Source organism: Gossypium raimondii, chromosome 12, assembly GCF_025698545.1.
Source record: "Gossypium raimondii isolate GPD5lz chromosome 12, ASM2569854v1, whole genome shotgun sequence".
Taxonomy (NCBI): domain Eukaryota; kingdom Viridiplantae; phylum Streptophyta; class Magnoliopsida; order Malvales; family Malvaceae; genus Gossypium; species Gossypium raimondii.
This window is the reverse complement of record NC_068576.1, coordinates 43,511,696-43,529,677: the sequence shown is the minus strand read 5'-3', so window position 1 is coordinate 43,529,677 and position 17,982 is coordinate 43,511,696. Positions and strand designations below refer to the sequence as shown.

Genomic DNA, 17,982 nt, shown 5'->3' with positions numbered 1-17,982 from the left:
TATCATTCAAACCAAAACCGATTATAACAAACTAATTAAGCCACATACGCATGGCTTTAATACATATTTACTCTCAAAAGAAACAATTTCAAACTAGTCTATACATGCCATAGTCTCAAAGAAAAATTTCAGCTTAAAATACCTTAATTATCCTATAGTGTGATAAACTTTACTGACGATCCCGAGCTCGTAACCACCTCAAAATCTATAAGTTTTTTTGTCAAGAATCAAACTGATATTATTACTATAGGCTCAAAAAACAGAATCTGAAAGACCATAAAAAACAACAAATAAAACGACACAATCAAACAAAAAAATAGCTGTTCAGCAAAGAAATAAAGAGTACCTAGAAACTATTGATCAATTAATAAGACATAATAAAGACTCATGAACCTGCAACAGCACCTAAACAACATTCAATATTAGCCAGAGTAGCTCTCCTCATCTTTAGCATCACCGTCATGCAACCAGGAGTAAGCACCGCTTTGCAACCAGATTTGGAGATTCAAAGAACCTTCTCCAAATTCAAAGAGAAAACCAAGGGACTCAGATCCTCTGAATCCAAGACAGCCAATCTGTCTCCACCACCAACCTTACAGAGTCCAGAACATCATCAACCCAGTTCCCACACACCCTTCTTCTCCGACCTTCCAGCGCCAGAGCATGAGCCGCACCATTAACCTCACGGGGCACAAAATTGTAAGTGACATCTTCAAAAAGCAGATGCAATCGACGAATATAATGAATTATCAATTTGAGAACCGATCTATCTTCCTCCTGTTTCTTAACACTTTTGATGACAGTTAGCGAACCCCCTTCCACAATCAGCCGCCGAAAGCCCATCATACGCGTGAATAATAACGCCTTTTCACAAGCTCGAGCCTCTACCACAAAAGCATCAACGACTTCTTCATACAGATAAGTGTCAGCCCCTACAACTTCCCCTCTGTAATCTCTGGCTAAGACTATTGTTGTAGCAAACTTCTATCATTGAATGAAAGACGCATCAAAATTAAGCTTAAAAATATTATAATCTGGAGGCCTCCAACAATCTTTATCCATAGGAGCACGAACAGAATAGAGGTTCTCATAAACAAAACAAAGTTCTTGTTCATAGCCTCTGATAAAACCCAATAATTTTGGCAATGAGAACTTAACCCTTTCATTAACCAACTTATTCCTATGAAACCAAATGCACCATAATGAAATAGTAATGATTCGTTTTTTACGGCTATCTGCTGCAAAATATGTTTTGACAAAGTTATCTTTAGAATCCAAGAAATCAACAGAAAGAGGGATTTGAATTTGCAACGATGTCCATACATTCTGTAAAACCCCACAAGACCACAAAAGATGCTCAGTGCTTTCCAGCTCTTCCTTACACAGTGGGCACACGGTCTCCTCACACAAGGTTCTGCGCGCCAGATTGCCATAGTGAGGCACCAGATTATTAAATAACCTCCATGCATGTATTTTAATTTTCTCAGGGATATTCAAAGCCCATAGATCAGTGTAAAATCCTTTGTAAACCTCATCCCTATAGGGCATGTATAAATTACTCTGTAAATAATCTGTAATAAGGGCCCGATATCCACTCCTGACTGTGTATTCACCCGAACCTTCGAACTCCCAGACCCGCATATCCTCTGGACCACTCTTAGAAAGGGGAATAGAGAAGATCCGACTTGCTGTATCATCATCCACCAAACTATGAATTAGCTCTTTGTTCCAGATACCATCCCCATTAATTATTAATTGATTAATTGTCGTCCAAAAAGGCCTAATTTCCTGAACCGGAATTCTATTACTCTCCCTTCCAGGTAACCAGGGATCATTCCAGATATTAATGATGTTACCATTTCCCACTCTCCACAAAATGCCATCTCCAATCAACTCCCGAGCACTGTAAATACTTCTTTAGGTAAACGACGGGTAAGAGCCAACCTTAGCTGTTAAAACATCAGAAAAAGGAAAGTAACGAGCCTTTAAAACCTTGGCTAAAAGACACTGAGGCTGGGACAAAATGCGCCACACCTGCTTAACTAATAAGGCCTTATTAAACAAATACAAATTTTTAAACCCAAGCCCTCCCAAGCATTTCGGTTTACATAACGCGTCCCAATTACTCCAATGGATCCCCTTCAAAGTTTTATTATTCGTCCACCAGAAACGATTCATAATGCTTTCAAGCGATCGGCATAATGTCTTAGGCAACAGAAAGCATTGCATAGCATAAATGGATATTGCCTGCAAAACTGATTTTATAAAAACCTCATTGCCCCCCATTGATAGATACCGCAAACTCCACCCCTCAATCCTTTTCTTGAATCGGTCCACAAAATTAGCAAAAGCCCACTTTTTCCTTCTACCTACCATCATGGGAAAACCTAAGTACTTCTCAAGATTAGAGGCCAACCGAACCCCTAACAAATTGACTATCTCTCCCCGGACACTAGGTGCAACATTTGCACCAAAATAAATGGGTGACTTATCAAAATTCACTCGCTGCCCCGAAGCCACTTCATATTCATGAATAACAGTCCGAACCACCTCAGCACCCTCATTTGAAGCATCACCGAATAGAATACAATCATCAGCAAAAAACAAATGATTAACTGAAAACTTCTCTCTACCAATAGGTGCCCCCAACATCTTCCCTTTCTCTTTCGCATCCTAAATAAGCAGAGAAAACCCTTCAGCACAAATCAAAAACAAATATGGACTGAGCGGATCTCCTTGTCGTAGACAAATTAAACAGACACAAACACATACAGTAAGCATTTAAAAACTTAGTAAGTCAATAGCATAGATAAAATACATGTCTCTTGGATACACATTTAATTCCATATACCTTTCTACTAATCTAAACATACATTAATTCATTCATATAAAAATACATATAAGCCTTCATTATGGTAGCTTAGTTATCAACTAAGCCAATTTATAATATTACAAACACTTATGATATTTCATTTTGAATAGACAACTTACCTTATTTCCATTCATTTATTTAACTAATACATACTTGCTGATAAAATTCATTCACATGTCCAACTGCATCTAATATTTCATCGACAAGAACTTTCTAAACACATATTTTGAACAAATTCACCGGCACATAGCCTGCTAGGCTTAAAGCTTGATTCAGAACACCGACATTAAGCCTGCTAGACATATAGTCCGAAATTTTTCACCGGCGTTAAGCCTGTTAGACGTATAGTCCGAAATTTTTCACCGGCGTTAAGCCTGCTAGGCACAAAGCCTGAGAGTTTCAGAAACAAAGATGATCTTTCTTAAAGATCTTTATAATTACATAAGTCTTACTCAATATCCGTATATTCATAACATTGAATTATATTCAATTTTTCATAGTAAACATAAATCCAAAACCACTTAAATATAACTCAAAAACATTTAATTCAGCTCAAGGGATTTTATAATCTCTATATTCGAACCTTTCTATGAATATAAGAAACATACTTTAATTTCCAACTCAATAACTTGATTAAATGCATACATATATGTTCGAATCTCCTATAATTATAAAATTCATACATTAATTTCCAACTCAATAACTTGATTATATGCATACATATTTATATTCGAACCTCATACCTTTAAACATATGTAATTCATAAAATAAATTTTAACTCAAGAACTTATATTATACTTCAATTAAACATTTATAACTCATAACCTTAAATTCAACCTAAAAATATAACCTTACATTTGTTTTACGTGTCTATGTATATTTATTCCACTATTAATTTCAAATCATTGAAACTTAAAAGCATATTTAGCTAAGATACATATAACTTAAATCATTAATATCAACCCAACTAAATTAAATTCCTATGTTTGACTATCATATAGGAAAATTACAAGGTTTCATTCAATTTACACATTTTAAGTTCTAGCTAATCATATTCAGTTTAGAAAACATTTACTTGCTAATTGACTTACCTCGGACGATTATTCGATGACTTTAGCTTTTCCTCGATCTAACTCTGATTTCTTTGGTTCTTCATCTAAATATATTCAAAATGAGCTAGTTTAAATATTATCACATTCAATTTAGTCCAAAAACACATAATTGGACAAATTACCATTTAGCCCCTAACATTTACACTTTTTGCAATTTAGTCCCTATTGCATAAAACACAAAATACACAAAATTTTCCCACATTATGCTAGGGTCGAATGTTCATAGACTTCATACAAGTCCGCACATTTCTTTTATTTCACATTTTAGTCCCTCAAAAATTTATTTTCACAATTTAGCGCTATTTACTCAATTTCACCAAAAATTCAAAGACAAAAAATGTTAACCTAACACCTATCTTTCATATTTCATCAACTAATATCATAAATTACAAATTATCATCAATGGAAAAACACAAAATAATCAACAATTACAAAAATTCAAGCATGGGTCTTGTAGTACACAAAACAACGATCTCAAAAACATAAAATTATCAAAAACTGAAACCAAAACATACCTTAATCTACAATAGAAATGCCGAAACCCTAGGAAGCCATAGATGAGTTCTCCAAGCTTAATATTCGGCCAAGATGAATAATGTTTTCATGTTTTCTTTACTTATTTTAATTATATGATATAATTTACTAAATTAACCTTATTATAATAAATATATATAACATATATATTAAGGACAATGTTGTCATATGTCACCCACTAACTATTTCTTGGTCTAATTGCATCTTTAGACCTCCCACTTAAAAAGACAACAACAAATAGGTGCTTTTAAAATTTAACCTCTAAATTTTTATTTTACGCAATAAAGCCCTTTTTATCGAGTTGAGCTTTCAAACGATCAAATTTTCACACAAAATTTTCACACAAATAACTTAACATGCAATTAGTCAAACTACTATGTCCCCAAAACTACTATGTCCGATTAGGGTCAAAATTGGGCTGTTACATATAGTCCCGGTTTGTCTCAGGTTGGCAAGTTCCTCCAAGGGGTTATTACTTATAGGTGGCTCAAACCTCACATGATAACACTCTCAGAAGCGCCCCTAATCAAGATTTGTCTATTTTTCTTCCATTTAATCAAACTAAAGTTGCGCCTCTCCTAAGAGATGGAATACAACTAAGCCTACTTTATCTTCTTTGTTAGTCCGTTGATTGCCAAATAATTTCTCGAATCTTTTCAGCCACCCTAAAGGATTTTCAACACCATCATAAATGGGAAATTCCATCTTATAGTATCGGGGCACCATGCACCCACCTTGTTGCGAGTTTGAATTCTTTATCCTGCCTCCATTATTGCCCTGTTCTTCACTATTTTTCTTTGAATACCCTTTCGTTGTCTTTTGGATAGAAAGAGATAACACTGACATCTGCTCCTCTAATGGTCGTTGCCTTGTAACCATTTGTTCCATGAAAGCCTCCAGCTTGGCTGCGGAAGTCTCTTCGTCACCCATAACAGAAGACTTTGATACCAAGTTATTATGAGCCTTAGCATAGGATCTAGTCATAGGTCTAGACGAGAAAGAATTCTTACTTCGACCAATGGTTAATTAAAGAGGCAGATTCGTCCTTGACTAAACCCCTTCCAAAAATAATATTTTTTGATAAAATAATTGCTTCCCTTCTTTATTTGATATTGGTAGCCTTTTATAGATAGTTACTGACAAATAAAAGAGTCCTAATTGACATAAAATAAAATTCCTAACTTATAGGATCTTGACTACCAAGACTAGAGTTTATAAAGGAAATAAAAACCTAATGTAATAGAGAAAACAAGTAAAACTAAACTCTAATAAAAACCTGATATAATAAAAAAAAACTAAAACTCTAATTGTTGTTGTCTCCCTTTCTATTCCTTATCTGATATTGTTTTCCAAGAAAAGCATCCACATCCGAAACATGGCAAAATGAAGAGATCATAACCTTTAATTTGTAGGAACTTTCTAATACAATCTTTGAGTGGAACAAAAATTCCTTATAGCTTGAAGAAGATCCATGTATGATCGAGCAGTAGGAATCTAAGAGGCTTAGAGATCATGAAATGAGATATCGGATGGAATTAGAAGAAATTTTGGACCAAGAGGAAAAGTTGCGAAAACATAAGTCAAAAAGTGATTGGCTTGTTTAAGGAGACTGTAGTACAAAAAAAATTCATAGTCGGACTTTAGCGAGATGAAGACTTAAGTATGGTGCTTCTCAAGTCTCTAGGAGTGGATGGATTTCATTTTAAGTTCTTCCTATTACAATTGTCTACAATTGGTACGAGTATTTGCCTCTAGGTAAGGGATACTTTAAATGGGTAGCCTATTGATTTGTACTAATAAAAATATGTATATGGTGGGATTCAAACTCAAGCCAATTGCATGAGTAAAACTTTTAATGTACTACTCAAGTTTTATTTTGAAATTTTTATACATTTCCGTTTTATTATGTGCACTCTATTACCTCTATAAGTTGTATATATTAATAATGTTATTATGTTTAATTAGTTTTCATTATTTATTGTATGTTATTTTTAAACATACATTTGTATCCTAAATTCATGGTTTACACATGCATACACGTGTGATAGAATTTCTAGTATAAATTAGATTAATTCTCATTTAATTAGTAAAACTATATTTTAAAAATTATAAGAATATATTATTAAATAAATTTAAAAATAAATAATTAAAACAATGCACATTACTTGAAAACTAGTATAATTAAAATGACAAGTGTCAATTTTAATTAACTTATGACTAGATTCATAATGATCACAAAATTATAATTTAAGTTTTTTATTTAACAAAACAAAAAAAATTATATACCTAACATAAAAAAATATCATTTAACTAGTTTCTCACGCTTTCAAAAAATTTAATTTAAAATTTAAGTGTTTAATATTGCTGTTAAAAAGTGCTCTTGAAAAATAAAATATCCATTTTAAACATAATATTGTGAAGTAGAAAATACATTTAAATAATGTTTGAATTCATTAATATTATAATATTTTAATAAAAATATAAAAACAACTTATTTTAACTCATTATTAATAGTTTAATATATGAAATATAAATTTTAAATATTTATAAGGAATTAATATTAAATATTTTTAAAATTTAGTTTGAATATATAATTTATATTTGAATATATAAATTTATATATTTGAAATAAAATTTAACAAAAATTATATATTTAATATAAATCTTACATAATATAAATAATGGTTAAAAATGTAGCTTCCAAAGTGTTTTCGGAAAAGCAAAAATTTTGAGTTTAAAAGCACGTTTGGCCCCAAAATTATGTGTTTAAAATAAATTTGATCCTAAAAAACACTTTTGGCCCAAAAATAGTTTTGAAAAGCTAAACCCTAAACCTATCCAACAGTAGGAAGGGTTTATAAAATTATATATTAATGGAAGATATTTTTAATGGATCCCCGTCATCGCCTACTTCCTCGGATTTTTTTCCATTAAAGAAAAAGAAAAAAACAAAAATATATTCCGCTGCCATATCTGATATCTCCCTCAAATTCAAATCCCCATCAATCGCAGAAGACCAAGCTTTGACAAAAGCCTTTGCAGTTATAAGTCTAGGGTTTTCCTGATTTCTTTTATTCTTTTTTTTTTAAATGGCCTTTTCTCTCTCGTTCAGACCCAACATGCCCCTCGTTCTATCTCCTTTCCTTGACCGAACCGGACCCCCCATTCCTCTTTTAAATCGACCTCAATTTCCCGGTTTTTCTGCTCGCGGGCAGTTCCTTCGTGGTTCTCTATCCGTGGCCAAGTTTGGGTTCAAACCCGGACTCTTGCCCGACCCGGAGGCTTCCGAAGGTGTTCTCAGAGAGCTGTTCACTAGAGCCGAAAGCCTTCTTTATACGATTGCTGATGCTGCTGTTTCGTCTTCCGACACCATTGCTACAACCACTAGTGCTACTACTAAACAAAATAATGATTGGCTTTCTGGAATTGCCAATTCCATGGAAACTGTTTTGAAGGTAATTTAAGAAAACGGTTATTCTTTCTTTTGTTTTTCGTTTTGAAATTCTGGGGTAATGAATTAGTGTTTATTTGTATTGATTTCAACCAGGTCTTGAAAGATGGGTTATCGGCTTTGCATGTTCCTTACGCTTATGGTTTTGCAATTATACTTCTGACTGTGCTTGTTAAGGCTGCTACTTTTCCTTTGACTAGGAAGCAGGTTTGTTGTTTCAGATAAATAAAACCAAACGAAATAAAGAAACAAGTTGAGAAAAGAAAGAATGTTAATTCTGCGGTTGATATTTTTTTATTACTAATTTTTTGGGGTTTTCTTTTTGAATTTTAAGTTAGTTTTATTCATAGTGAAAAAAAAAAAACTGACTTGAGTTCTGTCAAGTTATTCTCAATTTCCAATTTTGCTTACAGGTAGAGTCTGCAATGGCCATGCGATCATTACAGCCTCAAATAAAGGCTATTCAGCAGCGGTATGCTGGAGATCAGGTGAAATTTTGCTTTTAGTTTAAGCGGGGATGTTTTGAAACAGGGCATAGTTCTAGTTGCTAGTTATGATAAATGAAATGGATGCTCAGTATTGCTCGTTGCTTTAGCTTTAAAAGAAGAAAGGAAGAAAAATAGGGTGTAAATTGAATGTTTAGGGCTTTGGGTTTGTATGATGTAGAGTTTATTTTGGGTAGGCTTGAGCCATTTTGATCTTTGAGCTACTTTTCTTTTATACTTGCAGGAGAGAATTCAGCTCGAAACTGCTCGACTATATAAACTGGCAGGGATAAACCCATTAGCAGGTAATTTTAATACATTTTATTCATATCACATTGCCTTTCTGTAACTTGTTAGATTCCAAATAATCCACCCTTTGTTTTAAATTCCTAAAGATTTTGAATTCCACTTGCATTCTTTTATGTATTCTAGCCTTTGCATCAGTTGTATCTTTTCTGTTTCCATTATGTTTTATCTCTATACTAGGGCTTTAACAAAGTTTTGGACTTGTTTGTTTGTCAGAAGGTCAAATCTTGGAATATGAAATGAAATAGTAGTTAATGGAATGTTATTATATTCTGTTTTTGCCCTTTCGACCTTTGCTGATGAGGCATGTCAAAAGCACATGTGAAAGAGAAAGGCACGGCATCGCACTTCTTGTTGCATTTGTTTACTTTGTAAAAAATTGTCTTAGTTATTTTCTGCATCATGGCACCTTTAATAATTTGTAATTTGTATGTAATTCCTTAGTTATCTTTTAATTTTTCTCTTTCTGCAGGTTGCCTTCCCACACTTGCGACAATTCCGGTTTGGATTGGGCTTTATAGAGCCCTGTCAAATGTGGCGGATGAGGTAACATGCTATCCATGTTGGTGTACTAATTTTAAACTTCTGTTGTCTTTAGCTATCTCTCATGTCTAACCTTATGTTTACATTTCAGGGTCTCCTCACGGAAGGCTTCTTTTGGATACCCTCCTTGGCCGGTCCAACCACAATTGCTGCTCGACAGAATGGCAGTGGCATCTCTTGGCTTTTTCCTTTTGTAGTAAGTACTCATTATCGCAGTTAATTTTCTACTAAAACTCTGTTAATTTAATGTTTGACGTCTCTTGTCTGACTATGAAATTCTTTGAAAGCTCTGGTGTTCTTTCTGATTCATGGTCTTGCGGTTGTTTTCTTAGGATGGACACCCACCTCTTGGATGGTCAGATACATTTGCATATCTTGTCTTGCCCGTTTTGCTGGTTATCTCACAGTACGTATCTGTCCAAATCATGCAATCTGCACAGGTCAGTTATTCCATCATTAAGTAGCCAACCTTGTATGTCAGTTTTTTGGGCAATGACGTAACTTACTATTAAGATTCAAATTCAAGATAATTTATTTTCTTGAAATCAATTTGTTAATATTGTGAAAGCTATTTTTAATGTCCCTTCATGTTTCCATATGGCATACCTCAAAGATGTTGATTAGAGTGCGAGAGATATTCTGATGTTTTGTAATAATGATGTTGCTTGAGTTATTGTCTTGTATTGTTTGGGGAATTTGTCAAGTATTGTTTCTTTTATAAATACTGCTAATTGTTTAATACTTATTTTCATTTAGCTTTTAGAAGGCTTAGGAAGCTTTCAGCTTTATGCTGTATAAACTACTTAAATTGAGACTGGAACTGAACTGATTTACCATAACCTAACTTTTTTTCGAACTTTTCTTTAGAGCAATGATCCAAACATGAAGAACTCTCAAGCGCTGACAAAGTTCCTCCCTTTAATGATTGGTTATTTTGCTCTTTCAGTTCCTTCTGGTCTAAGTTTATATTGGTGAGCAGATGCAAAGCCTTTCCTTTGTCTAAAGTATAAAAGATACACCACTTATGTCACATTGCTTTTTGTATCTTTCCTTGTCAAAGCCTCTCCTATTTTTGTTAATATTAATAACGCATTTGTAGGTTCACAAATAACATATTAAGCACAGCACAACAAGTGTGGCTTCAAAAGTTAGGGGGAGCAAAGAATCCGGCAAAGCAACTTAATGATGATATCATCAATGAAGAGCAAGCTCGCCTTCAGAAGTCTCTCTCTGAATTGAATGCTACCAGAAAAGAGGCCAAACTAGAAGAAAAGTTGACACCCGAGGGGCTGCGCCCTGGAGAACGGTACCTTTAAAATTTTGAACTGTGGAAATTTCTTCTTGTTCTTGCTGTTGCTTGTAGATCTGATCTTTTGTATCTTCCAGATTTAAGCAGCTAAAGGAGCAAGAGGCGAGAAGAAAACAGCAACAAGAAGAAGAAAGGAGGAAAGCTCAAGAGGCAGCAGCTAAAGCTGATCAATTAACCAATGAGAGAAATGAGACGGTCTTTGATAAGGAAAATGGTGCTGGAACTGGCTTAAGCACTAAAAAGAATGAGAAACATCAATCTGAGATAGGCCAGGGTTCCTCCAATGTAGGTGTGAATGGGGACCTCTCGAGTCCAGAGTTGAAGGAAAATCAAAAGGTTTCTTCATTTAGCAATAACAATGAATACTCGGAACATGCAGAGAAGGTATAACTGTCAGTTGGCTCACAAAAAACTCTTGAATCTTGTTTGTTCCCTCTCATAGAAAGAAAATCACTGAGAGTTATTTGCTGCTTAATTGCAAGTGATCATAAATGATTGTTTCATGTTATAGAGAAACCTTAAATCGAGTTATTCAGGAAAAGAAAAGTGCAGCTAGGGTCTGCTAGAGGGCAATATAATGTTTAGGCCTTCCCTTGCATGTGACTTGTAGTCTGCAATCCATGCATGTTCAATCAACTTGAATCATAATTTTACATTGTTTCTTATTCATCTTCCAATAACGCCTATTTTATCCAGATCAGAGCTCACAACAGCATATCATATTCTCCTCTCGTAGTTTTTATTCTTCTCATTTCATTGTTTTGTAGTCGGTATGAACTACGTTATCCTTTCATCCTCCCTCCCTTCATTTATTTGATTGATCGTAGGATTTACATTTACATGTGTCCTTTAGCATAAATCTTAAGTGCTGTATGTGAGAAAAGGCTTTTTATTTTCTTACATTTGTTGTTAACCCCTTCTAATTATTTTGAAATCTATTGTAATTCAGGGAGCAGTTGAACTATACACAAGTACAGCCACTTCAAACAACAAATCTTCTGAAGAAGACATGCAGGAAAACACAAGGGAGTGACCCAAAAAGCAGAGAAAAATGGTAACTATAAAGTCGGTATCTCGAGTCAGCTAAGAGTGAGATGCGCTGTTGATTTGCCTGTTAAATTGGATAAAGGGTGGCTGATTGAAACTCTTGCTATTTCCATCCATACAGCTCATCAACCATCGCTACTACATTAGCAATCAAGTATCTCTGGGCTTTAATGGCGTTTCTTTAGATGGAAGGTATGTTGCCTTTTGCTGATATGATATCTGGTTCATTTCACACACAACGCATTTGCAGAAACAACTAAACAAGCAAAGATACTAGAACATGTAAGATTTTGAGGTTTGACATGATATAATACCTGTTATAAGTTGTAACTTGGAAGAGCTCAAACGTTACATTACTGGTTCGATAAAATGATTATTATCGTACAAGTTCAAAATTACGAGTAAATGTTCTGATTTATGCTATGTTCAGCACACTCATGCTTGAATTACTCTCCCAATAAAGTTGTCCCATTTTTACTTTTTGTTATCAATATTTTCAACTGACTTATTATTTAAAATATATTAGTGATAATTTTCTTTTGATTAAGTAAAACATTTAAAACAACTGAGGTAGAAGACTAAAAATAGTCAACTGAGGTAGTTGTACCAAAGAAAATTGCTTGGTAAAGGTTTATGTAGCTATGCCAATGCAGGGCGGAGGCTATGATTGTTTCATCCATCTTTACATGTTGAAAACAACCACGTTTATCATAATTTTCTTAGCTGTTCTTACTATTTTTTTAATTAAATATTATAAAATTATTTCTGTAATTTATTTAAGAATATAATTTTTAGTAAACGTATAATATAAATATCTATCAAATGTATATAATGTATTCACGTATTTATTTATTTTTATAATTAAGGTAGTTTATAATATATAAAAGATTTTCAGGGTTTATGACCGGCCTAAGAAGTAAAATAGTAACAATATAATCGAGGTATGAACTAAATTGAATAAAAAGAAAATTTTAAAGATTAAAGTATAATTTTACAAATTTATGAAAAAGTGACACATTTTGCAATTTTACCATGATTAGGTATTATCAAAGGACATAATGCTATGTTTTTACACATAAGTATGCTGGATGTCCATGCATGATTAAAAGTAGTGATTAGAATGAAATTTGTTGAATTTTGATTGGTTGATAAAATAAATGGATGAAATTAAAAAGGAAATGAAAATGTGGATTATTCTAATGGGGAAGGCTCAACCACAGCAAGTGAATGAAAAATGCATTTTTGTTTATTTTATAAAAAAGGAATGATCAAATTTCCTTATGTTTAAATTTTAAAATAGTTAGAATGCATTTTGATTTTTTACCATCAAAGATTATTTTGAATATTTAATTAAAATAAAAGAGATATTTTGATGGATTAAATATTAAATCATAAACATTAGTTTAATTAATTAAATGATAAAAAAACAAATAAAATAGATAAAAGTAAAAGAAATATCTACAAGATAGAAGAAAAATCATTCTCTTCTCAACGTGGGGTACATAGAAGGAGAGAAAAGAAGAAGAAAAATTTCTATTTTATTCAATTTAATCCTTTTTATTTAAGAATATTTTCTAGTTTAAAAATATTTGAAATTTTATGAAAATAAAGAAAGATTTCAAATCCAAAAATAATCCAATAACCATTATAGAAATCAATTATGGAAGCTTGAAGATGGATGTTGGAAGTGGAAAAGAACATGGGTATTTGAAGTAATTAATGGATAAATTAAAGTAAGTTGTTTAAATGATGATGATGATGATGATGATGTAATAATTCAAGTGTATACTTTAATGTATATTTATGAAGATCAAATATGTGGATTTAATTTGTATGTTATTATTGATGGAAATATTGTGTCAAAAGTACAGAAAGAATGATGGATGATTTTATGTTAGTAATTAAAATAAGCAAGGTTGGTAAATTTATTAAGTATATGAGAAATTAAAGTAATGAAGTTATACTGATGAATGATTATATTATTCATGTGTTAGAATGATGGAAAATTATTATTGTATGAAAAAATGATGATTATTTGGAATTAGGAAAATTTGAACTTAAAAAGTGAGATATAATAAGTGATCAATTTAAATTGAATATTTAGTAAATTAAGTAAATGATGATTTGAATTTTGATTAATTATATTAGATAGATTAGAAACGACTCATATATGTATAGAATTAAAATTTAATGAATAAAGTGTTCAATTCGACAAAAATAGAAATAGGGATAAAATTGTAAAGATTTCAAAATTTGAGTTTGAGGACTGAACTATAAAATAAGAAAATCTAATTTTAGGAACTGAATTGTAAAATTGTGTAAATTTGGGATTTTAGGACTAAATCATAAAAAGTACAAATTTGAATTATAGGGACTATTTTGTAAAAATTGTAAAATCTTAAGTATAGGGACTTTTTGTAAATTTTGAAACATTTAAGTATAAATATGGACATAATAATTATATACTTGATTCCATGAAATATTTGATAACTAAAATGCATGAAATTAAATGATAGAAATTTGAAATTGGTAAGTTAGAATGATTATGATTTGTAATGTTTGTTTGATTTGTGTATACGAAATTGTAATAAATTAGTAAGCATAATTTAAACTGAATCTTAAGGCTATGAAATAAGCTTGAATGGTGGATACATGTATAAATTTTGATGTCAAAGACGGTATTGAATTTCAAAGGTTGAAATTGACTTCAATAATAGTAAATTAGATGTTTGAATGTTATAAAAAATTTTGAAAATTTTTAATGTGACATTCTGTAACAGCCCATTTTTAGTAAAATCGAAACAGTAGTTTCGGGACCACAAATCCGAAGTCGGAAGAAAATTTATTTTAATATTATTTTATGGTCTACAATATGATAGAAATATCGTATGAAAATTTCATTAAGAAATTTTACCGTTTACATGCCTAGCTTGATAAAAAAGACTAAATTGCATAAAGAGTGAAAATTGAATTCTAGTAGTTAAAAGTATCAAATAGCAATGAAATTTAAAATTGGAGGTCCTTATATAGCAAATAGACCATTTAGAGGAGTTAGTGGATAAGTATGATTATTCATCATTAGAAATTGAAGAAAATATTAAGGTTACTTTTGGAAATTAAAGATTTAAAGTAATATTAAATAAAAGAAAAAAACTATATTTTTTCATTATCTTTCATCAAAAAACATGGAAACCCTAGCCATGGAAGCTTGAGTTTTAGCAAGCTTATTTTGCTCATTTGGGTAAGTATTCTTGTCCCGTTTTTAATAATTTTTATGTTTCCGAGATCGTAATAGCTTAATTTGGCTATATCGGGGATTTATTTACAAAATCGTTAAAGTATTAGGGTTTTTCCATGGATGAGTATAGTTGAATTTTTAAGTTTTATGATAGAAAATGGAAGGTTATTGTTAGATAAACAACTTTTGTAAAGAGAATTTTGATAAAATGATCAATTAGGGACTAAATTGAAAAGATAAAATTTTATGAAAAAATTCTGAATTTTGTGAAATACATGGGCTGCTATTGATATGCATTAAAATCGGCTAGGCTTGAATATGAATTAAATTGTATGAATTTCATTTTTCGAGCCTAGGGACTAAATTGTAATTAATTAAAAGTATAGGGGTAAAATAATAATTTTTCCAAAAATTGTGTTGGACTGAATTGAACATGAATTATATTAAATTGAGTTAAATTCATTTGTATAGATCCGGATAGACCTAATACGGAGTTAGATTGAGCCAAAGAAAAAGTATCAGACTAATAGCCTTCGTATCTACGAAAACTTATCAAGGTAAGTTCGTGTAATTAAATATTATTGTGTGTGATTATATAAATTGCCATGTGTATTTACTGATCACATATCCGACAAGTACCAAGTCCCGTTTGAACTGTAGAAATTTGAAGGATACAAATGACATGTCATTAGGGTTCCCGGATTGGTTGTGGCCCTACATGTGTTGCGGACACACCACAACTCTCATGAGCTTCCCGTTATTTGGCTCTTTTAAGCTTTCTAATATTTGGCTTGTATGAGCTTCCCGATATACAGTTAGAATGAGTTTCCCGTTACTTAGCTTACATGAGCTTCCTATTATATGGCTCGAAAGAGCTTCCCGATAACATGCTCGTATGAGCACATATGTATATGAATTGACGGATTATAGATTTGTGCACTTCGTGTGTACTACCCGTGTATCCAACGATATTTTAAATGATTCAACGGGCAAAGTTTGATATGAGATAATGTGAGTTCGAAACGAACTATTACCCATATATACATGAAGTACATGGAAATGATATTACTTGATATACTGAAGCATGAATTGGTTGTTACTTGAATGTAAAACTTGCTTGATGACCTTGTTCATCCATGATTAAGGGTTATTATATGTGATTACTTGGCTAACATGATAAGAATATGTGTTTAGGCTTTTTTCCAAGTTGGTTTGGATATTTCTTGTATGCTTACCTTATATGTGAAATAATGGTAAGTTAAATTCCATGTTATACGAACTTACTAAGCTTAAATGTCTACTCTGATTTATTTTTCTCTGTTTTATTTTTCCTTGTTTTATAGTAACTCGGAAGCTCGTTTTGGTTGGAAGCTGGTCAGAGTTGATCACACTATCCCTCGTCTTTTTGGTACATATAGTATAATAATTTTGGTTATAATGGCATGTATAAGTTAATTTGGCCAATGATGGCATGTAAAAATTTTGTTGTGATTAGCCATTTGAATGGCTTGTGTTTGATATATTTTCACATATATATATATATAGTCTTATCATGTTTGATGTGTGTTTGAAATGGTTGAATGATGGAAATCATATAGGCATAATGATGATTGATTTGATATAGTATATTTGGTCAAATTGGTAAGAATGGATACTTGGATATATGTGGTGATATGTCATGTATAAGACTTGGTTTTGAATTGATTTGAATGCCTTATTATGGATTATTAATGTCCAAAAATGTTGAGTTAGGTTGATGACAAATGGGGTGAGAAATGTGGCCAGGTGACACGGCCGTGTGTTTTCTGTATCTTTATTTTGCACAAAACGAAACGTCACACGGCCTAACACACGGGAGTTTGGCTTGGCCGTACGACCAATTCAGAGAGTTACACAGGTATGGACACAGGCTGGGACACAACCGTGTACCCTTATTTCAAATACCCACACAGCCTGAGACACGGGCATGTCCCCTAAACCTTTGAAAATTTTGATGTATTCTGAAAAATTCTTTGAGTACCCGATTTAGTCCCAACTTATTTATAAAGTGTATTTTAGGCCTCGAGGGCTCGCATAAGGGGCAATATATTTATTTTTGATTGGTTTTCGATATGAATATTATTTTATATGAAATATCTGTTTATTTGATCTGTAAATTTTGGTAATGCTCTGTAACCCTATTCCTGCAATGGATACGAGTTAGAAGTGTTACATTTATTTGTATCATAGCTACGGTTTAGTCGATTCTCAGACTAACGTAACATATATGAGTCTAGTTATATATGCCATTATATAACCTGTGATAGTGTGATATCTCCTAACCGTTTTAAAACATGTTTTCATATAGTAATGTCATATAACCGAGCTAATTCCGAAGAAGCTGAAAGTAATGCTCAAGCCTCTGTGGAAGCCTCTATGCAAAGAGTAGCTTCAAGTTGTAGGAGGCCCGTATCTGAGGGCCAATGAGGAGAGGCTAAAGAATTTTTCTTCCAAATGATTAATGAATGGTTTACTGAGTTTGTACGAACGAACCTGGCTGTGCCACAACCTCCACCCCCTCCTGTTCCTCAACTAGTTTCTGATATGCCTCAAAGTACAAAACTTATCAGAGCTGGTAAGCCTCCTGTTGATAAAATTCGTAAGTACGGTGTTGAATAATTTTAAGCTACAACTGATGGTGATCCTGAAAGAGCGAAATTCTGGTTAGAAAATACTATCAAAGTTCTTGATGAATTATCCTGTTCACCGACTGAATGTCTTAAATGTACAATATCTTTATTAAAAAAATTAGCTTATCAGTGGTGGAATACATTGATTTCTGTTATGCCGAAAGAAAGGTCACTTGGGAATTTTTCTAAACTGAGTTCCAAAAGAAATACATCAGTCAGAGATTTCTTGACTAGAAACGTAAAGAATTCTTAGTGCTTAAACAAGGTCATATGACAGTGTCTGAATATGAACGAGAATTTGTTTCATTGAGCAAATACGCTAGAGAATGTATTCCGACTGAAACTGCAATGTGTAAACGGTTTAAAGATGGTTTAAATGAAGACATAAAATTATTAGTCGGGATCCTCGAGTTGAA

General features: G+C 32.4%; 2 protein-coding genes across 4 annotated transcripts; one reads left to right on the top strand and one right to left on the bottom strand.

The window, feature by feature from the left end:
• Positions 1-546: 546 nt before the first annotated feature.
• On the bottom strand, positions 547-5,502 carry LOC105762197 (uncharacterized). Its single transcript, XM_012580092.1, has 6 exons — positions 5,253-5,502; positions 3,195-3,262; positions 3,026-3,085; positions 1,945-2,673; positions 1,075-1,788; positions 547-984 (listed from the first exon to the last, which is right to left on the bottom strand). Exons 1-6 carry the CDS (start codon positions 5,500-5,502, stop codon positions 547-549), a joined length of 2,259 nt encoding a protein of 752 aa, XP_012435546.1.
• A 1,918-nt stretch (positions 5,503-7,420) lies between these two features.
• LOC105764308 (ALBINO3-like protein 1, chloroplastic) lies at positions 7,421-12,057 on the top strand. Of its 3 annotated transcripts, none has more exons than XM_012582847.2 (12): positions 7,421-7,973; positions 8,066-8,176; positions 8,383-8,457; positions 8,699-8,759; positions 9,233-9,306; positions 9,395-9,499; positions 9,636-9,743; positions 10,171-10,274; positions 10,403-10,609; positions 10,690-10,996; positions 11,562-11,666; positions 11,781-12,057. In XM_012582847.2, the coding sequence occupies exons 1-11, from the start codon at positions 7,608-7,610 to the stop codon at positions 11,643-11,645; spliced, it is 1,602 nt and encodes a 533-aa protein (XP_012438301.1). In that variant the 5' UTR covers positions 7,421-7,607; the 3' UTR covers positions 11,646-11,666; positions 11,781-12,057. The 3 variants fall into 3 exon arrangements, with proteins under 3 accessions (XP_012438301.1, XP_012438300.1, XP_012438299.1); XM_012582846.2 differs by having other exon boundaries at positions 11,562-11,677; XM_012582845.2 differs by having other exon boundaries at positions 11,562-12,057.
• The last annotated feature ends 5,925 nt before the right edge of the window (positions 12,058-17,982 follow it).